The 21,061-nt window shown below is 51.6% G+C and overlaps 3 protein-coding genes across 20 annotated transcripts in view; 2 read left to right on the top strand and 1 right to left on the bottom strand.

Moving 5' to 3' along the window:
* The window catches only part of MYO9A (myosin IXA), a 164,032-nt gene extending 158,018 nt beyond the window's left edge, over nt 1-6,014 (top strand). For all 13 annotated transcript variants that reach the window (XM_079317799.1, XM_079317793.1, XM_079317802.1 and 10 more), the window contains 4 exons: nt 1,144-1,267; nt 4,063-4,265; nt 4,424-4,566; nt 4,954-6,014. In XM_079317799.1, coding sequence (XP_079173925.1) covers nt 1,144-1,267; nt 4,063-4,265; nt 4,424-4,566; nt 4,954-5,417 — 934 coding nt within the window. In that variant the 3' untranslated portion in view covers nt 5,418-6,014. The remainder of the gene's footprint in view (nt 1-1,143; nt 1,268-4,062; nt 4,266-4,423; nt 4,567-4,953) is intronic.
* Nucleotides 6,015-9,881: 3,867 nt separating this feature from the next.
* Nucleotides 9,882-13,579, bottom strand: NR2E3 (nuclear receptor subfamily 2 group E member 3). 3 transcript variants are annotated; one of them, XM_079318042.1, is made up of 8 exons: nt 13,313-13,378; nt 12,120-12,270; nt 11,341-11,444; nt 11,012-11,260; nt 10,752-10,933; nt 10,305-10,536; nt 10,124-10,229; nt 9,882-10,048 (listed from the first exon to the last, which is right to left on the bottom strand). In XM_079318042.1, the coding sequence occupies exons 1-8, from the start codon at nt 13,368-13,370 to the stop codon at nt 9,916-9,918; spliced, it is 1,215 nt and encodes a 404-aa protein (XP_079174168.1). In that variant the 5' UTR covers nt 13,371-13,378; the 3' UTR covers nt 9,882-9,915. The 3 variants fall into 3 exon arrangements, with proteins under 3 accessions (XP_079174168.1, XP_079174169.1, XP_079174167.1); XM_079318043.1 differs by having other exon boundaries at nt 10,124-10,536; nt 13,313-13,579; XM_079318041.1 differs by having other exon boundaries at nt 9,882-10,229.
* A 3,677-nt stretch (nt 13,580-17,256) lies between these two features.
* On the top strand, nt 17,257-19,511 carry LOC306808028 (uncharacterized protein). 4 transcript variants are annotated; one of them, XM_079318150.1, is made up of 6 exons: nt 17,257-17,541; nt 17,788-17,904; nt 17,996-18,013; nt 18,267-18,468; nt 18,571-18,779; nt 18,855-19,511. In XM_079318150.1, the coding sequence occupies exons 1-6, from the start codon at nt 17,524-17,526 to the stop codon at nt 18,873-18,875; spliced, it is 585 nt and encodes a 194-aa protein (XP_079174276.1). In that variant the 5' UTR covers nt 17,257-17,523; the 3' UTR covers nt 18,876-19,511. The 4 variants fall into 4 exon arrangements, 3 of the variants coding, with proteins under 3 accessions (XP_079174276.1, XP_079174275.1, XP_079174277.1); XM_079318149.1 differs by having other exon boundaries at nt 17,265-17,541; nt 18,547-18,779; nt 18,855-19,188; XM_079318151.1 differs by having other exon boundaries at nt 17,269-17,541; nt 17,788-17,862; nt 18,547-18,779; nt 18,855-19,141.
* The last annotated feature ends 1,550 nt before the right edge of the window (nt 19,512-21,061 follow it).

Genomic DNA, 21,061 nt, shown 5'->3' on the forward strand with positions numbered 1-21,061 from the left:
GGCTGGCTGAGCCAGCTCCACCACTGCAGCACCACAGTAACCTCTGGGATGGTCAGATGGATAAAAAATTGAGAACTTTGGCATGAAGGGATAAACACATAGTAATAAATGCATCTGCATGAAGATATTTCAAATCTTCTAAATCCCCAAGAAGTTGTTAAATGAGGATTTTTGAGTGATGTGGGATCCCCAAGAGTGGAAAAGCTTCTGTTGCTGCCTGGCAGGAAAAGGGGGAGCTTGTGCTGTCATGGTTTTATAGTTAATGTAATTAAATTTTGGCAAGCAGATCTTGATGCTTACTTGATTTTGGCTTTTTTAGTGGAGGAGGTGAGTTGTTTGGTCTGCAGCAGTTGTAATATTAATATACTTAGATTTATTGATGGTGTTTGCCATAACTGAAAAGGTGTTACAGAGTAAAAGTAAAATACTTGCTCAGATTCAGTTTGGCTCACACTAAATAGGTTTTAAAATAGAGAATGGAGTCAATTACAACAATGAAAACCCTCCAGTGAAGGGCTGGGCTGCTGAAAGAGGTGTTTTTACCTCCAGTATGTATTAAAATTGTAGAAGACCAGAACATGTTTAGAGATCCAGCTGGCAGGAACACCTATCCCTTAACAGGATTTCATTGTAGCTTCTGCCTCACACTTCAGTTCCAGCACATCCTCTCATTTTATTACAAGGAAAGGACTATTTTTTCCCCAAACACCCTCCTGGCAACATTAAACTGTCTGCTCAGTTACACAGGTTGCTGCAGAGTCACTGTGTGATAGTGAGTTGGAATCAGCCTACCTTCTCCAGGTTTATATTCCACCACTCTTTTTGCCAAGGGGGGTAAATTACTCTGGTGGATCCTTTAATATCTCTAGGCTGTTCCTCAATCCATCCCTTGTAATCACTCTTTTTAGGAGAATTCTCACCACCCTCTGACTTCCAGCTGGAGCTTTTGCCTCCATGCTCTTCCATCAGGGCAGACCTTCAAAGTAATTCTTTCCTTGTAATGAAATGAGAGGATGTGCTGGAACTAAGGGAGAAGCTACCAGGAAATCCTGTTGAAGGGCAAGCCAAGACAAGACCAGAGCAGCTCAGATGAAGTAGCTTCCTCTTCCCATTTTGTCTTCTTTTGGGTTTTTTCTCCCTTAGTTGCGTGGAATTAATTGTCATTGAGCAGATGAACAAGTACAAGGCTCGGCTCAAAGACATCAACAGCCTGGAGTTTGCAGAGAACAAAGCCAAGAGCCGCCTGTCCTTGATCCGCAGATCTATGGTGAGATGCCAAAGCCCTCTCTGCCCTCTCCTGTCCTCTCCTTGCTCCTGAAGCCACCCCACCCTATCTTCTCCTGCTTATCCCAGCCTCCCAAACCTCTTGCAAACTCCTACACCATCTCCACCAGGACAGGGACCCTCAGCCCCGTGGTGGCTCCTCACCTTCGCAGGGAGTCGTAGCAAAGCACGAGGAGGTGGGAACGGTCCATGGAAACGCTGTTGCTCCTGCTCAGATGTCCCTGATCAGCATTTCCACCTTCATTTGAGCTTGTGTGGTCCTGAGTTGAGTCAAACCTTTCAGTGACCAGCTCAACATCACCCTGTGGGTGACCTGGATCATTGCTTTTCGTGCTCAGTCACATTATCTGGATCCAAAATGAATTCCCCAAGGGGTCTCCCTGCTCCTGCACTGCCTTTTTGGGAGCCTCAAACCCATCTCATTGAGCTTCCAGGCTTGCAGCCTGCAGGCTGCAGATGCACCTGTCCTTGGCTTGTTGGGCTGCGGGAGAGGGACGGACCTGGCACAGCAGGTCAGCACAGGCTTGGGCTGAGGAGCTTAGACCTGCCCCCTGTGATCCTCAGGGACACATTGCTTCTGCTTTTTGGGGATGAAATCCAAGACTGTGGATCTGGTGCTGCAGAGCTACACCCACTCATCTCAGCTAACTGAAAAGACCTCAAAGTGAGCACAGCGGGTTTTGGAGGGGCAGCGGCATGCGCACTCTAACCTTCTGCTTTCCTTTTCATCTCCTCTCTAATCCAGAAGCCCGTACTAATTGCAGTTAGATTTATGAGCATAACCCGCAGCTCAATCCCGGTATGTATCGCGGCGGCGCCGCTCCCTCGTTGTGTGTCACCGTCATTCCAGCTCTGTCCCACTGGCCATTGTCCGTGACCCGCCTGCTCCTCAGAGCCACCCTTCCTCCAGCAGGCACAGCAGTGGGGCTGGCGCTCGGCCATCCCTGCACTCAGCTCCTCAGAAACATGCTGCCCACCCCTAGTCCCTTCCTACTTACTTTCATTTTCTATTTTATTTTCTTTTTCCATCTTGTGCTTCCCTCTTTTTTACTTTGCTTGACTCATCCCTTCCCCTCCCACCTCAACTTCTCCTCACTCAGGATGCGTTTCAGCATCAAGTTGCTTTCACAGCGCTGCTGTTTCTGAGGATGGTGAATACAACTCTCAGCTTGGATGCCTTGGAGAGCTTGAGGCATCCAAAGGTCTCCTCCACCTTCTTGGAGGAGGAGCACTACCACCCTGAGCACAAGGTCAGGACATCCAGGTTTGAATGAGAAGCAATCTAGAAAGTCTTGTATTGCCCAACTCCATCCCAGCTTGAGTTTGAGTTCTGTGAGATTATGACAGACAATAAAAGTTCCTGCAGGATTTTGGGAATGCTCGTAGAGCTGTTTCCTTTCCTAATAGGTTCAGTTCACGATGAAAATTCCCTCAGGCTCCCCCCATTCTTCTAGGTGGAGAAGAGCAAAATTTGAGCTCAACTCCCCTGAGTACAGCATTTCTCAGGTGCTTAAATCCACAAGCCAGTGGGATCTTTGAGATCTTGGGGCTTTTGGCTAATAGGATTTAGGGAGCTGTGCTTCAGCTCAGGAACCCACGTGAAAAGTGTCATCAGAAGAACACCAGGGCACAGGAGAGGCTTTGCTGACAAAGAAAGATCTCTGAGACATGGCTTTAAAAAATGAAAGGGCTAAAATGGAAGAAATCTGACTATTTATAAAAGGAAAAGGGGAGGATCCTTTATCCTGAAAATCTGCTCTGAGTGCTTGAGTTGTCAGGGATACTACAGTTGAAGGGGTTAAATAGGGGAAGCAAAACTGAGCTGCAGCAAGCTCTTCAACCCTGAGGAGATGCCAGTTCTCCTGGGTAATCATTGTTAGGAGAGGGCAGCAAGTGATGGACGTCTCAGTGCTGGTCATGTCAGGATCTGGAATGTAGAAGATGAGATGTCTGGTCATGATAATGGTTTTAAATAAAAGCTGTTTAATCTCTTCCATGTCCCTCATCCCCAAGAATCCTTTTTCTTCTGCTCTGTGGAGCAGATCTGTAGAGCTGGCCCTCAGAAGATTAAAGCAGTTGCATATTTATCTCTCCACCTGTACCACTACCATTTGCATCCTTTCTCGTTTTCAGTTTCAATATAAAAAAAATGAGATAGTTCTTCAGAGCTGCATTAAATCACAGCAAGTTCAACTGGGCACAGAGATCCACATTGATTGTCTTACAGTGGACCACTGGAAGTGGTCCTGGTTTCTGGATCTCCTGTACATGAGACATGGCAGGGCATGGACAGCATAATGAGGTGGGAGTTCCTGTGTGCTGAAGGGGTCAGTGAGACCCTTGTGATGATTAGGAAATACCAAGGATGGATGGGGGAAGGATGTGAGGCTTTTCCAAGGATAAAACAGGAGTCAGGTGCCCTGAAATCAAAGCTTTGATGATGCTGCCACCCAAAGCCACCACACTATGGGCTTTGTGGAAACCCAGCCTGCTGCCAGCTGGGCTTGCTTGGACCTGGACCAAGCTGCACCTGGTGCATCAGCATCATCCTCATCACTGTGTTCCTCACCACCTCCATCCCCAGCCCCTCCAATGTGTTGAGTCCTTCTATAACTTCTCCCAGCCTGATGTCTTGGAGGGTCCAGGGTGCATCCAGCAGCAGCACAATGAGGACCAATGCCTGGTCTTCTTCACTCCTTGGGAGAGCAGTGTGGCTGGCACCAGAGTGTTTGTCCCATCACCCCAGCTGGCGCTGGTGACACCGCTGTCTCTCCCCAGGGCAAAGGGCGCGTGCGGCGCGGCGCCTTCCCCAGCCCCGCCTCCCCTGTCACCGGGCGCCTGCCCTCGGTCACAGACATCCCCGAGGAGACCATGAGCAGCGAGGAGGCCATGGAGATGGAAGTGACAGAGCAGCAGCAGGCGGCCATGCAGCAGGAGGAGAAGGTGCTGACCGAGCAGATTGAGAGCCTGCAGAAGGAAAAGTGAGTGGCCCAAACAACACCTCTGGATGTTGCTTGGTACCGTGTGGTTGGTAACTGGAGGGCTGTACCCCTCCATGACCTCTTGATGCATGTGCATCCCTTTCTCCTCTCCACCTTTGTGTTCCCATTGGGTCAATGGGGCTGGCTTGGCTTTGCAGGGAGGAGCTGACATTTGAGATGCTGACACTGGAGCCCCGTGCCTCCGACGATGAAACCCTCGAGTCTGAAGCCTCCATTGGCACAGCCGACAGCTCTGAAAATTTGAACTTTGACTCCGAAGGAGCCATCTCTGATCGCTCAGGTAAATCCAGCTGTTCTCGGGTTTATGATGGAGTACTCTGGGTTGGAAGGGACCTCCAAAGGTCATGGGCAAGGACACCTTACACCGTGTTTTTCTGTCACTTTTGCAAGGGTTATTTGAGATTTTTAAGTTTATTTAAAGTCAGCATTTCAAATGTATGCTGATAGGAGGGTCAAGCACATGGCCCTGGGGGAATAGGTGGGAGCAGCCAGGATTGGTGAGGTGGGGAGGTGAACATTCTTTCAGCCACATCATCTGGGGTGATGCTGCCCCCACCAAGATGCTGGAAACTCCCTGGCTTCAATTGCATGTGTCCCCAGGGAGAGAGGGGTGTTTGGATGCTGGGTGATGTCTGGGTTGACCATCCCTGCTCCTTCTGCCCTGCAGAGAGAAGTGTAGCACTTACGTCCCTGCGCCCCGCCAAGGCCGAGGGGCCGAGCCGGCTGCGGCGGCACCCCAGGATGCGGCTGGACCCGGCGGAGCCCACGGACACCCCCATCTCCTCCTCCTCCTCCTCCCAATCATCCACCTCCTGTCTGCCCCACCTGCCCCGGAAGCGCTTCCAGATGTACTCCAAATCGCCTTTCTACCGAGCGGGGGGGCACGGCGAGGCCCCCGAGGGCCTGGAGCGGCCTCTCCATCACCCCGAGGACCGGCCGCAGTTCACCACGCGCGGGACCTTCAACCCGGAGAAGGGCAAACAGAAACTGAAGAGTGTGAAATCTTCCCCCCCAAAAACCAAAGAGCCCCCGGATGGGGGGCCTGGAGGGGGACACAAGAGGAACCCCGAGGCCGATTGTGCCGCCGCCCAACCCCTTGTCCTGCTGGGGAGCAACGAGTTCATGGTCTGAGATGCTCCACCCTGGAGCTGCATCCGTGCCAGGGCATCCTCCCCGTTGGCAACGCTCTGATGGCTTCCTTGTTAACACCAGGAGATGAATTCCTCATTAAAGAGGCCGGGAGGGGACGGTTTTAATGGTGGCCTTAATGATTTGGGGGGGTTGAGACCTTCTGGTGGCAGGGGATGGGAGGCACCGACCGGCTCCTGGCCCTCCCCCTGGGAGCATCCCACATCTCGGAGCATCTGCCCCAAATCCTTGTGCTGAATTGCCATTGCCTGTTGGTAGGAGCAAACCAAGCCTCACCATCCCACGGGAGCATCCCGAGCCGGCTCCGCTGCAGCCAAGCCCTCCATGCTTTACCCACCTCATCCACACCAACGCCGAGTGCATGGAAAAGTGTTCAAACCTGCCAAAAAACACCTTTGCCCTTTGTTTTTTTATTTTTTAATGAGACCTAACCATCTTTCCTCTTTTTTTTTTTTTTTTTTGGAGGTCAACAGTATTAAAAAATAATAATGATTAATAATAATCGAGGACTACTTGAAGCGATATTTGTTTATATGCTGGTTCTTGGAGTTTTGTGTAAATATATATTTTTAATTTTTTTTTTAATATTTTTCCCCAGACAGAACTTCTTTTTCTTTTCTTTTTTTCTTTTTTTTTCTTTTTTTACTATTATTATTATTATTATAATTATTATTATTATTGGGCTGGAGATGAGGGGAGCAATTGGCTGAGCCATCCTTGGTGTCACTGGCCTTCACTCAATAAAACATGGAGTTTTATTTTCACCAAGAAATCCCTGGAGGTATAATTAGACCATCAAAAGCCATCACAGGATTAAATAATGATGCTAGTTAATGACTCAGGTTTATAATCCCTCCCCAGTTGTCTCTTCATCATCCTCAGTGGCACCTGGAGAAGCTCCAGGTACCAGAAAACCTCTGGAAAGGCAAAATTAGGAGCCCTGGGGTGCTAATTAGATTTATAAAGGCTAGATCTGTCCTCCTATGTGGGCTGGAGCTCGTCCTTTCCCAAAATGCCATCAAAAAGGGGGAAAAGAGCAAACAATGGAGTTTTCCTGAGTATTATCTTTTCCCATGTCTGTGAGCTGCTTATTGGTCCCCTCTCCCCCTGCCCATTCCAGGGATGGTTTATTTATTGGGGTTGGTTTTTTTTATTTTATATTTGAAATTCGACTCTTTTATTTCATGTTCTCTTTAATTTTTTTCCAACGAGGGAAGTGAGAGATGCCACAGGGAGAGTGGGAAGAGCATCGGCCTCGGCGCTGCCTCCTGGGAGTGGAGCAAGAGCAAGCCAATCACCCCCCATGGGGGAAAATGGGATTTTCCCAGCCCCAGAGGGGAAAGCAGGGCTTTGGGGGCCAACCTGGATGCACTGGGAAGGTGGAAAGGGCTGGGGAGCCACCCCAGATTCTCTGGGAGCATCCGAGTGCTTGGTGCCAAACCAGCCTCTTGAGCCTCTTGAACTAAAAAACCCAGAACTGCCCTTAAAATGGCCCTGAGGGGGAGATCCTGGGCAGGAGGGGAGAGTCCAGCCTCATCCTGTGGGATGAGAGCAGGGATGTCAGATCTGGCTCAGGCAAACATATATATATACATAAATATGTATGTACATATATACATATATGTATGTGTATATGTATATGTCTGTATGTATCTAATTTCTTTTGGAACATATTTGTTTTCCTTATATATATTTAATCTCTATATAAGGAAAATATATGTCAGTGATATTTATATATATAAAGAACATATATCATAATATGTATATTCTATATATATAAAGAAAACATGCTCACAAAAGAATAAATATTGTCTGTGTAATTAAAAAATACATAAGATAATAAGACTAAATACATCTATGTATTTTCCATTTCTTATATATAGTATGTCTTTATATATAAATATATAAGATATTCTATATATAAAGAATACATATTTCTTTATACATGCTTATATATTTATACATAAATAAGTATATAAAGAAAATCAATTATATATTTCCTTATGTATATATTTTACATATTTCTATATGTAAGGAAGTATATAAAAGATATATGTACTATATATAAAGAATATTTATTACTTTATATATATTTTAATGTATTTCTTCTCTATGTAGAAACATATTTAATGTTATATAATTTAAACATATATTTAATGTATGTTTAATATGTATGTTTATATATGTTTCTTCACATACATTTATGTATTTCTTTATATAAAGAGAGTATTTCTCTATAAAGAAATATATAAAGGAAATATATAGTATATATAAAGAAATATATTTTCTCTCCATTTCTTCATATGTATAAAAATGTATAGAATGTAGGGGAAATATACTAAGAAAATGGACTTCTTGACATAGATAAATGTATGGAACATATATAGAATATATAGAAAATATGTTTCTTTATATATATATATAAAATATAATTGTGGTCATATGTATAAAGAAAAACACATGTAAAAGAAATATATACATACATATATATATATATATATGAACTCCAGCTGTGGCTGGAGCTGAGCAGGACTGGAGTGTTCCAGGGTCCCCTTCCCCCAGCATCTCCCCCACTCCTTCCCAGCCCTTCCTGGCAGGATTTGGGGTCCCAGAGGGTTTTCCAGAGGGCTGAATGTACTGACTACTGGAGGGCTGCGAGGGGAATCACTGTTATTTTTCATGAGAAGTTTTCTAAGTAATTTATAAAGTGGCTGCTTGTACACTGAACAGAGTCTGTATGGAAGAGGATATATTATCCCAATCCCGCGCTCGGGGTCTTGTACAAACTGACAAAACGACAATAAAGTGTCATTCTGCAAAGGCAACGATGCCCAGGGGGACACTGCTCCTGCCCATGTCCCAGCAGCCTGGGCTTACTCTGCTTTTTCCATGGGGTTGGGAAGTTGTGGGATTTTCTGATCCCCATGTGCATGGAGCAAGTGGGATGGGAGCCAGGGCCCCAGATCACTCTCATCTGGGTTGTTTAATTCTGGTTATTCATATTCTCGTGATTTATGTTCAGAGAATTTCTTTCTCTCTTCCTTGTTATTCACGTTATTTTTATTTATGTATATACAGATTATTTATATACAAATTATTTTAATCAGATAATTTATATTTCATTTATATTTATATAATTTATTTTCAGTTTTTCTGTATTCGGATTATTTCAGATTAGTTTTAGAATAGATTGTTTATATTCTGGCAATTTATTTTCAATTTATTTCTATTCAGATTATTTTATTTCTGTCCACATAATTTAATTCAGATGATTTCCAGTGAGGTTCATTATGTTTCTCTTATTTATATGCAGTTTGTTTATTCTCAATTTATTTCTATTTATATTATTTCAGATTATTTTGTTTTATTTTCTTTCTATTCAGATTATTTAATTAAGGAAATTTCAAAGCAGATATTTATATTCAAATAATTTACATGCATTTTATTTCCATTAAGATTAGTTAATTTCCTTTTATTTGTATTTGTACTATTTAGTTCACATTTTATCCAGTCAGAGCATTCACATTCATCTACTTATATTAAGATAGCTTATTCTCAGCTAATTTCTATTCAGAGTATTTCAGTTTATTCAGTTTCATTATATTTCTATTCAAATTATTTCATTCAGATTCTTTCAAATGGAATATTTCCAAACAGATTATTTACATTTATCTTTTTTATGTCAGGTAATTTCAGGTTATTTATTTTCATTTTATTTTTATTCCTATTCTTCTATTTATCTTACACTGATTATTTAATTCACATTATTTATACTCATTTTACTTATATTTAGTTGATTTCCATTCAAATAATTTATTTTCAAGGTATTTATATTCAGGTTATTGATTTTTATTTATTCCTACTCAGGTTATTGACATTCAGACATCCTCCCCAGCCTCCCATCCAAGGGAACCCGAGTCATTGGCACAGGGACTCTGGCTGCAAAACTCTCTTTATTCCGAGTATAAAATGGGGACACAAGTGGGAGCACAGGGACAAGGGTGACCCTGTCCAGTGCCAGCCCTGGTCTGGGATCAACCTGAGGATGTGCCAGCCTGGTGTCCCCTCCAGGTGGCACCACCTTGGGCGAGTGTCACCCCGGGCTGGTGTGACTCCCGGGCTGGCACCGCCCTTGGCCCTGTCATCCCTGGCTGATGTCATGCCCAGGTTGGCATCCCTGGGTAAGTGTCCCCCAGGCTGGTGACCCCTGGTTGGCAGCAGGTCCCCGTGGTGCCAAGGTGCCTTTGCCTGGGCTCCTCCAGCATTTGGGACACCACTGAGACACACCCCAGTGCTCTGTGCACTGACTTGGGGACATCCCTTTCCGCCCCAGGGAAGCTGCTCCCACCCCCCAGCTGCCAGCAGCATTCCACAGTCCTGGACGCTGCCCCAGAGATGGGACCATGGGCACCTCACCCAGGGTGAGGGGACCCAGGGTGGCAGCACAGGGTGACAAACAAGCCAGGTGACAGCAGGGAATTCAGTTCTTGAACATGTCACACAGCAGCTTCTCCATGGGGGTGTTGCCAATGGTGCGGCGGAAGAAGAGCAGCTCCACGCGCTCCGAGGAGATGAAGCGCAGCGCCGGCAGCAGCAGCAGCAGCTTCCCAAACCTGGGGGACGGAGCGGTGGCCATGGGTGGCTGTCCCACCCCGGTGTCACCCGTGAAGACGTGGGGACAGCAGTACCTGACGGGTTGCCCAGGGTAGTGGGAGCGGTTGTGCTGGCCCAGCATCACCTGTGACTGGTCCTGCAGGTTCTCCACCTGCTCGGGGTCCTTTAGGCCACGGGTCTCTGCAGGGACAAGGGGGTGACAGGCTGGGGAGGGGCACAGGGATGGCCGGTGGCGGGTGCTGGGGGTGGCCTCACCTGGTTTGAAGAGCACCACGGCCTTCATGCAGGCAAACTCCGTGGGATCCACGGCCAAAGCCTTGAAGCGGCCGAGGGTCTCCTGCAGCGCCCGCATGTCCAGGGTGGCCGGCAGCAGCTTCCCAGGGGCTGGCTCAGAGACAGCCAAGAGTGGGCAGCTCTCCAGGGGCATGGACCACTGGATGGCACAGAGCAGGAACAGCTCACTCCATGCTTCCTCCAGCAGAATCACCTAGGGAGAACGAGGCAAACCCCAAAACCCCTGTCACCCCCAAAGTCTCCAGGACATGTAGCCACCACAGCTGGTTGGGCTGATAAGCAACTGCAGGGAAACCTTAAGAATGTTCTGGAGATGCTCCAGCTACCTCAATTGGCTGCTACTTTTTTTGGGGTTCGTGTTGCCCCCTGGGCAGATCTCCAGTTCCTCATGGAGATTGCCAACCCCACCTGGTCGCGGAAGGGCAGGTTGGAGAAGACAGGCAGGTTCTTGGCCCATTTCACAGCCATGAAGAGGAGACGTGCTGAGGTCTCGTAGATGTTTTCAGGGCTGGCTGCCGGGTACGGCGCCACCTGGTACTCGCCAGCTGCCCGCTCCGGCTCACTGCCCGTCACATCCACTGTCTCATCAGCTGCAGGAGTGGAGAGGACACTGGTTGTCACCACACCACGGGGACATCTGCCACCCCCCCTCCGCTGCTGCCACCCACCGTCCTCGGGCTCCAGCTTGGCACAGGTCTCGGCTGTCATCAGGCTGGCCATGAAGCGATGGTTGGTGGGTGGAGTGGGCGCTCGGGGCCCCAAGGTGACAGTGGCACCAGCACCACGAGGAGCCGCACAGGGTGACGGGGGGACCTCACGTGTGGTGGCCACGTGCTCAGGGGGCAGCTCAGCATCCAGCTGGATGCTGTCCAGCTGGACCTGGGCTGTGCTGCGGGGCTGGCGCTCGTTCTGCACAGCTGTGCAGACAAGGTGACATCAGCACCGGCCACTGCACTGTCACCCCCTGCTATTCGTCACTGTGTCCCCCCCACCTTACCATCCTTGTTCATGCCAGCCTGCAGACACTTCTTGAGCCGGCAGGCCTGGCACTGGTTGCGGTGAGCCTTGTCCACTGGGCACAGTCCTGTCCCCGCCTGGCACCTATGGGGACAGGTAGCACCTGGCTGCAGCCCCTGTCCCCAAGGAGGGTCCTCCCCCATGGGTACCATGTCTTCTCCCATGGGTTCCCTCCACTTCACAAGTGCCCCACCACTGTCCTGTCCCCAGCTCTGCCTCAATGGGTGTTTTTGGCTACATCAGGGGGCTCTGGACACCCTCTCCACAGGTGCCTCTCCCCCTGCATGCCTGTCACCTGCGTGGTTTTAAGTCCCTATGGGTCTCTGCCCCATCCATTGCCCATGCTCTGGGGTCCCTCGCCTGCTGAGTGTCCATCTCGGGGTACCCTGCCCCACTGGTGCCTACCCCCAAGCTCCCTGCCCTGCTGCGTATCCATCTGCAAGGTCCCTGTCCCACAGGGTGTCCATTCCTTCCCTGCTGGGTGCCCATCCCATGGGGTCCCTGCTCTGCTGGTTGTCCTATCCTGCTAGGTTCCTGTTCCCCCCATTCCTGCCCCACTGTGTCCATCCTCTGGATCCCTGACTCCCTGAGTGGCAATTCCTGGAGACCCCGCCCTGCAGAGTGTCCTTTCCTCAGCGGTGTCTGTCCATGGGACCCTGGTTCCTGCCTCCCTGGCTGCCCATCTGCAGCGTCCCCGCCCCTCTGGCTGCCTGTCCCCCCCATTCCCTGCCCTACGGGCACTGCCGCGCCTGTCCCCACCTGTAGATGAGCTTCCTGCGGACGCTGCGCTTGAAGAAGCCGCTGCACCCGTTGCAGGCGTAGATGCCGTAGTGCTTCCCGCTGCTGGTGTCCCCGCACACCTTGCACAGCAGCACCGGGCTCAGCTCTTTCCCGGGGGCCGGGCTCAGCCCTGTGGAAGCGGGACCATCATATCTGGGTTGACTCTGGGCATCCTAATGTCCCTCATCCCGCCCACCAGTCCCTGCTGCCTCCCAGCATCCTGGAGATGGGCGGCTCCTCTCTCTGCTGCTTCAACCCAGGGACAGGAATGGTGACAGCTCAGGAGCTCCGAGCGGGGTTCACCATCTTCCCATACCCCAGCACACAGTGATGCAGGATGAGCTCTCACAGGAATTGTGAAAAATAAAAAAGGGATGAAATGGTGTTCTTGGGGACGGAGACACCAGGCGTCCCAGGAAGGAGACTGAGCATCCCAGAGAAGGGCTGCAATCAGGGATGGGAGGTGTCCTGGAGAAGGGACAGCTCTGGGCACATGAGGCACCCTAGACAGGAGTCACAGCAGGGAACTGTGGAGATCCTGGTGAAGGGCTGGGGACCAAGGATATCCAGGAGAGGGTTTTGAGTAGGGACCCCAGGAATCCTGGAGAAGGGGCATAGCTGGGGACCTCAGGGATCCTGGAGAAGGAACACAAAGGAGAAGGACCATGGATACCATGGAGAGGGCTGGGCACTGCAGGCATCCTGGCCTAAGGAAGGACCATGATGGGGACTCATCCTTTGGAGGATGACAGCTGAAGACTCCAGGCATCCTATAGGACTAGGATGGGGACCCTAGGCACCCAGGATAAGAAACATGGAGAGAAGCCCAGCCATTCTGGAGAAGATTGGCAGCAGAGAACACAAACATCCCAAAAAAATATGATGGGGACACTGGGTGTCCTGGACATGAACCATAATAGGGGCCCCCAGATATCTCAGAGAAGGACCACGATGGGGACTAAAGGCATTCAGAAGGCCATGATGATCCCAGGCATCTCAGAGAAAAACTGCAATTGAGGATCCCAAGTATCTCATTATGGGGATTCCGAGTATCCCAGAGGAGACCCATGAAGAGGATCCCCAGGCACCTTGGGGAACGATCACAGGGGGGACCCGGCCATCCCAGAGAAAAACCCACATCCCTCCGTGTCGCACCCGGAGCCACCTCTTACCCGTGGGACTTTCATCCAGCCCGGCGCTCACCACCGACCCCGCCGGGGACGCAGCCATCCCGCAGCGCCGTTCTGTCCTGTCGTGTCCTGTCGTGTCCTGTCGTGTCCTGTCCCTGTTCTGTCCTGTCCCGGATCCAGGCGCTGGGCGCTCCGGCAGCTCTGCGGCCAGCGGGGCTCTTGCCTTGCTCTCTTCAAGGCGGCTTAGCGGCGGGCGCTGTGTAAGCAGCCGCCTCTTTGTCACCCTCTTAATCTTTAGTGTCTGCGTGGGGCGGGGGGGATCAATCAGCCACGCGATGAAGAATTAAAAAGGTGCTGAGCCCCAGCCCTGTAACCCTAAACCCCGCGACACCCAAGCCGCCCCCCCGCTCGCCGCCCTGGAGGTGTCACCCTGCCCGTCCCCCCGAGCACTGCGGGGCCGAGATTGCGGGGAGGCGGGAGATGGGGCTGGAGACCCCCCGCATGCATGTCCTACCCTCGGGACCCACCGGGTCCTGTAAGCGCATAAGCCCTTCACTAAGGCGGTTAGAGGGGAATAACGAAAAGTGGTAATTAAGGGGGGTAATTTCCCTGCCCCCAAGTAATTAATTACCGGCCCTGATGGCGAGGGGAGGGGGGATGCTCGGTGGGGGCCCCGCTGTGCCTCCGCAAGCCCGCCCGGGGACGGGGGCCCCCACGGATGTTGGGGCTGCTGACACCGCACAGGGTGGGGGCCAAGTGGCCCCGGGGTTACGCAACCACCGCTAAACCCTCGAGGTGACAGGGCAGCACAATTTGGGATTTGTGGGCTTTAGCCGCTAAACCACCTCCTCTCCCCGCCCCACTCAGGGGGGTGGCGAGTGGCCACCGTCACAGGCCCGGCTTGTCCCCAGCCATGGGCCAGACTGAGGACAGCGGTTCCCGGCCTGCTGTGCCCCTTCCAGAGGGGCTCAGGGGTGTTGATGTTCGGAAGGTGTCCCAGGGGACACGCGCTGGCAGCAGGTCCCTGCTGACGGCTGGCAGCAGTGACTCCAGTGGATCAAGGGCTGGGGGTCACCCCTCCATCATCCCTGATTGATGTGCAGCTCCATCTCTGTTGCCTGCTGCATTCCTGCATCCCTCTGCCTGTAGCACGGCTCCATCCTCCTGCCTACATCCTACTTCCATCCTGTTTGCCTGAAGCATTTCCCCATGTTAGCAGTCTGCACAGTGACTCACTCTATCAGCCTTGCCTGCACCATGGCTCCATGTTCCCATGTGCAGCAACATCCCGTCACCCTTCCTGACTCTGCATTGCTCCACCATCCTTCCTGTCCTGCACCATGGCTCTATCCCTGCCTGCACCATGGCCCCATCCCTGCCTGCACCATGGCCCCATCCCTGCCTTCACCATGGCTCCATCCCTGCCTGAACCATGGCTCCATTCCTGCCTTCACCATGGCTCCATCGCTGCCTGAACCATGGCTCCATCCCTGCCTTCACCATGGCCCCATCCCTGCCTGCACCATGGCTCCATCCCTGCCTTCACCATGGCTCCATCCCTGCCTGCACCATGGCTCCATCCCTGCCTTCACCATGGCCCCATCCCTGCCTTCACCATGGCTCCATCCCTGCCCTCACCATAACCCCATCCCTGCCTTCACCATAACCCCATCCCTTCCTTCACCATGGCCCCATCCCTGCCTGAACCATGGCTCCATCCCTGCCTGCACCATGGCTCCATCCCTGCCTGCACCATGGCTCCATGCCCCCTGCCTCCAGCCCCCTCCCACCCTGGGATCCCACATTTCCCCAGGGTCCCCTGTCCCACCCTCAGCCCCCTGTCCTGACCCAGATCTCTGACCGCCGCCATCTGCGGCAGCGGCCGCCTCCTCCCGCGGCAGAATTATGACGCTGGGCTAATGCGGAGGGAGCAAGCTGTCACCTCCCTGCCCAGCCCTTGGGTGCCTCCACAACCACACCCATGGGTGAAACGCCCCCCAGTGCCTGGCCCGGGGGTGCCAGGTGCATCCCAGCGTGCCAGCCCAACCATGGGGACACAGGTGGCCAGGGCAGGGACAGTGGGGAGAAGGCAGCATGGCGATACAGCTGAGTCGGCTAATTTGCCCGTCCCCTCCTCGCCGTTTGGTAAAAGCCAGCTCTGGGCAGGGATTTGGGAGGGGGATTAGCTGGGCCAACCATCTGCTGCCAGCCAATCATCAGCACCCCCAGAAAAGCCAATAATTGCAAAAATATGGTTTCCCACCCCGTTTCTCCATTACACCCAGCTGGGTGCTGTTCTTTTGGGGGGTCCCCATGAAGCAGCACCCTGTCCACTTCCCAGGGATGAGGGTTCCATGAGCACCCAACTGGGCACTCATGGGAGCACACCCAGCCTGATTTGGGTGAGACATGAGCAGGCCTGACGCCACAGCTGAGGGGCTGTGGGTGTTGGGTGGGGGTGAAGGAGCAAACGTTAAACCCGAGGCAGGGTCGTGACTCGGCTCGGTGACAGATGCTGGGGCAGATGCCACGGGATTACCCAGCCTAAAACCTTGGGATCTGCCCCCCTTCCCCCCAGTAGGCAGAGTGTTTAATTAGTAATTTACTAATTACCCAAAGATGCTGGTGATGCTCTTGCTGTCAGGAGCAGCCCCAGGGCTCCAGCCACCCTAATCCCACTGGCTGTGGGGAGATGGTGGATGCACCCTGGCCAGGGACAGCTTGGCTGGGGACATTGAGTGACCCAGGGAAACAACGCTGTCCTGGCAGTCCCACTCCTGCTGGTGATGCCATGGAGTAGTGGGGAATGGGACAGGACAGTGAGGACAAGAAGTAGACAACAGGGACAAAGAGAACATGATGGGAATCAAGAGGGATATTGGGGACCAAGGGGAGACAGTGGAGACCAGGAGGGGATGATGAAGACCAAGAGGAGCTGAAGGGTGAGGGAGGGGAGATGATGGGGACCAAGAGATGAACCACAAGGATCAGGAGGGGGTGATGGGAACAAAGGAGGTGGTGATGAGGATTGGGAGGCAATAATGAGGATCAGGAGGGGACAATGGGAATGTGGATGTTTGATGGTGACCCGGAGACAGGGACAAATGTGGAGAGCAGGAGGTGACAGCAGTGACAGGGAAGGGATGATAGAGATCAGAACATGACAGTAAGGACCATGTGAGGATGATGGGGACCAGGAAGGTGTGATGGAGATCATGAGGGGGATGTAGGATGCAATAGGGGTGGATAGGGATCATGGGATAGTAAGGACTGAGATGGGATGATGGAGAATGGGAGTATGGGAATGAGAAGGGTGTGATGGGTACATGTGAACAAGACAACAGAGACCAGGATAGGATGGTGGAGATAGAAGGGGACAAGACCAACAAGAGGATGACATGAAGTTCTGGAAGGGTGGCTGTGGGACTGAGGGTGGCTGGGAAGGGTTAATGTGGCCGCCTGCACTGAGCTGGGTCCAGGCCAGGCTCAGGTTTCACCTGTTTATTCAGCTCTTGTTTATTGGAGGCTTCCTGATAAATGATTCTTTGGAGGTTGCCTGATGACAGAGGGTGACAGTCACTCACCTGAGCCCTGCTAAAGCCTTCACTGACCCCTGGCACCAGGATTAAAGTTTAATGCGACTCTGGAGCTGACCCCGGGCAAGCACCACTCTGGGGTGACAGGGCTGGGGACAGGCTGGTGGCATCCCTAGGAAATGGGGCTGGGTACAGACTGATGGCCTCCCAGGGCCAGAGGATTTTAGCACCAAGAGGTGATTTGTCATAAGCCTAATGTTCACAGGTTACCAGGGCATTGAGACCAGGGGGCTGTTTCATGACTCCTTTGGGGTCACTCAAGAGGTTTGTGGATGAAATGTCACACCAGGTCGGGTTTGTCCCCCTGGGACTGGCCCTACAAGATGGGCACAGTGCCACGGTGCAGCCGGTCTGGGCACATTCCCAGGCACTGGTGGAGCCATGTGCCAGTGCCAAGAGCCCCGTAGTGCTTGCTGGGGCGGGCTGAGGTCCTGCCCCGCAGCCACCTTTGGAGCAGTGACAGCTTGGGACACACAGTGGAGTGAGGGGACCTTGGAGGTGACCCCAAGGTGAGGCAGCAGGGCACAGAAGGAGAACTGAGGCTGCAGCTCGGGTTTCAGCAGGGTGCCATGTCACCACAACTGTGGGGACAGAGAAGTCCCCGAGGGGTGGGGTACCTGCCCCCAGCTCCTGGAACATCGTGTTTTCTGCTTGCAGATGAATCTCCTGGCCCAGGTAAAGGGGGAGCCAGCAGGAAGGACACCTGCATCCAGGTGATCCCACTCCTCTGCATTGTACCCAGTGCCCCTGGACCCCAGAGCTGGGACCTGCCTGGTGCTGTGTCTGCTGGGTGGGGAGGGGGATGAGTGGCCTGGGAGGCTGGGCTGGGCTGGGCTGTGTGCTGGCAGAGATGGCTGGTGGCAGGGGATGGGTGTCAGAAGAGGACAGGTCCCCGTCTTGCCCTGCCCCCTCTCCCCATAGGTGAGATCCTTCCTTCAGACCCTGCAAGCCCCGGACTGGCTGTTCCTCCATCCCTGGCAGTGGCTGGGCTCCTCGGTGCGGCAGGTTTGGGGGTGCTGGCGTGAGAATCCCAGCCAGGTGCTTGGGCAGGGGGTGGCAGCAGCCCAGGCCAGGACTGAGCCATGACACTGGTGCCACTGTGGCTGATGCAAGGTGTTTGTCCCTCCAGGTGGGCAGCTCCAGGCAGGTAAGTGCTGGCATTGCCCCTGTGCCCTGAACTGCCTGTCTCACCCCTGGCACAGCTGGGATGAATTCTGCACACCCTGCCTTTTCCTCAGCACCCACGGGTGCTTCAGCACCTAGAGGAGGCAGCCCCTTCCCAGAGGGTTTCCATCCATGGAGACCCTAGACCCAAGCTGTGCTTAGGCCACCAAGGATGTGGGATGAGCCAGCAGGTCAGTGATGCTGCCGGTGGCCCTGAAACATGGCTGGGTCCCCAGGCAGTGACTGGGGCAGTGACCACGGCAGGGTTCTTCCTCTGCGAGGGGCTGCTGAGACAGCACTTCAACGTGGTCCCCAACGGAGAGGCTGAGCCCCAGCCTGGGGACCTCTTCCTCTTCCCTCTGGCCTCGGGGGGCCCTGGCTGGTGGGGCGCCCACGCTGGCATCTACTGCGGTGACGGGGAGATCATCCACCTGGAAGGTGAGCCCAGGAGGTGTCACAGCACAGGAACACCTCCACGGAAGGGCCATGAGGTACAGAGCCCACTCTGCCCTGCAGGCAGCTCAGGGATGTCACCGTCAGGCATCGTGGCTAAGCACGGCAAGAGCCACCTGCTGCGGGCACGGGGCCCGGCCAAGGTGCTGCGGAGGAAGGGAGGGCTGGACGTGGCCGCCCTGCAGCGCCGGGTGCGCGTGGCCATGGAGCAGCCCCTGGACTACGATCCCATCGCCTGCAACTGCGTCCACTTCGCCCTCGCCCTCCTGGGGCTGGGCCACCTCGCTGGTGCCATGGTGGGTGCCACCAACAGAGCATGTGCTGCCTGGCACACCTTGGCACCTTGCTCCCAAACCTCTTCTTTCTTCCAGGTGTCCCCAGCGCTGCAGTGATGGAGCTGATGGTGCTCCTAGGGCTGGAGCATCCTTGCCTGGGGGCTGGAACTGCACCAGTGATTTGTCAGTCCTCCTGTGTGGCAATAAACAGTTGCATGGAAACCCTGTGCCAACCCTGTTTGGTTTGTTGTTTTCTCACTTTCCCAGAAGCCACTGTCAAGTGATGTCCCACTTTGACACACCTTGAAAGGAGAGGCTGCTCTTTGCTCCCCATGGTCTCCTGAGACAAACATCTGCCTCTTTCAGTGCTGGCATTTAATTTTGAGCATAAAAATGAATATTCTGTGGCCTGCTGGGTTGAAAATGGGTCAAAGGGCTGGAACAGGTCTGGCTTGAGGCTGGTGGTGTAGCTCATGAGTCAACTCTGTGTCCAGTCCTGGTCAACCTCTTCATTACTGGTCCAGTTTATGAGGTAGAGGGTATCTGCAGTGGGGGGGAGTGAGTCACCAACCCACAGTGATCCTGGCACCCCTGAAGTGCTGGGTCCTGGGATGGGCTGTCCAGCATGAGAGAGACAGGGACATACTGGAGACACACCACCAAGGAGGGCCACCAAGGGTCTGGAGCGTTTCCCGTAGGAAGGGAAGCTGAAAGAGCTGGAGCAGCTCAGCAGGGAAAAGGGAGTTTCCAGCGGGATTTTATCGGTGTTTGTATGGGGAAGGAAGGTGGAGTCTGGCTCTTCTCTGTGTCTGCTGAGGGTTGGGGTTCCAGGGAGGGCTGTGGGGTCCCAGGGAGGGCTGGAGTGAGTGTGTCTCTGGGCTGAAGATTAATTGCTGTCCGTTAATGAGATGCTTTATCCAATTCTGCTACTTGAACCATGGCCATTTTCCCTTGCTGCCTCACTCCTGTGGGATGGGCTGAGTGCCTCTCCATCCATACCAACTCTGGGGCTGGTCAGTTGCTTGGAGAAATAATAGGGGGAATATCTGCCAATATATTGCCAATATATCTGCCAATAGTATAAAGTACCTAGGAAAACAAACAGAAATGCAAACAAAATCTCAACTATAATAATATCAATGATATCTTATAATAGATATCATTTATAGCAATATATTATATAATATGTTGCCATATGAAACATTGTAATATGCATGGCCATATCTATACTAATATTTGTATTTAACATCTGTAGTATAGTTAATATATGATAATATATCTAGCACATAATAATTCCTATCCTGTTATTAATAATAATATCAAATGCAAACTATAATATTTATTAGATTAATATAAATTAATACCATATCTAATATATATAATAATTGATATAGCATACATCACATATACTACCATGTGGAATACAGACCATAAAATATTGAATTTTATAATGCAGTAGATAATACATAATACACAATATGTAATATGTACTACATTAAATACTATATGCTATATAGCATATAACAGAATTAATATAATCTGCAATATAATATAACATAGGACGACATATAGCATATAGAACATAATGCATGTATTATATCGTATATAAACTGTAGAATGGAAAATGGTTTATGAATTATCTATAATATAGTATGATTGAATACGGCAAATATATAGCATTGCATAATTAGTGAAATCTGTAATAAATTATAATGTAATGTAATGTAATAAATAACACGCAATATATGGAATACAGCATGTAATAGAAGGTATAACTGATATGTAATATATAAGTTAAGTATGTATTCTGTACAGCACGCAGTATTACATATAAAATAATAATATATATTAATAATAATGTATACAATAATACAATAAAATGGAATATGGTAGGATATAATAATACATATTATAACATCCGAACATATAATATTATTTACTGTAGCTTAATCGATTTTAAATGTGTCTAATTATGATAATACACAATAACGTCTATCACTATAATTATAGATTTTTGCGACTCTGGACTGGTGTGTGTGCGGCTGTGATCTCAGTCACTATATCACGGCAATCTCCTCTGAAATTCCCCGGTGTCCCGCTCCCTGAGCAGGTGCGGGGCCGCGCAGGGTCCGTCCGGGGCTGCAGACCCGGCTGCGCTCCCGTTCCCGTGCGGGCGGGGGTCGCTCCCGTTCCCGCTCCCGGTGCGGGCGGGGGTCGCTCCCGTTCCCGTTCCCGTGCGGGCGGGGGTCGCTCCCGTTCCCGTTCCCGGTGCGGGCGGGGGTCGCTCCCGTTCCCGGTGCCCC

Source organism: Erithacus rubecula (assembly GCF_903797595.1).
Source record: "Erithacus rubecula genome assembly, chromosome: 14".
NCBI lineage: Eukaryota > Metazoa > Chordata > Aves > Passeriformes > Muscicapidae > Erithacus > Erithacus rubecula.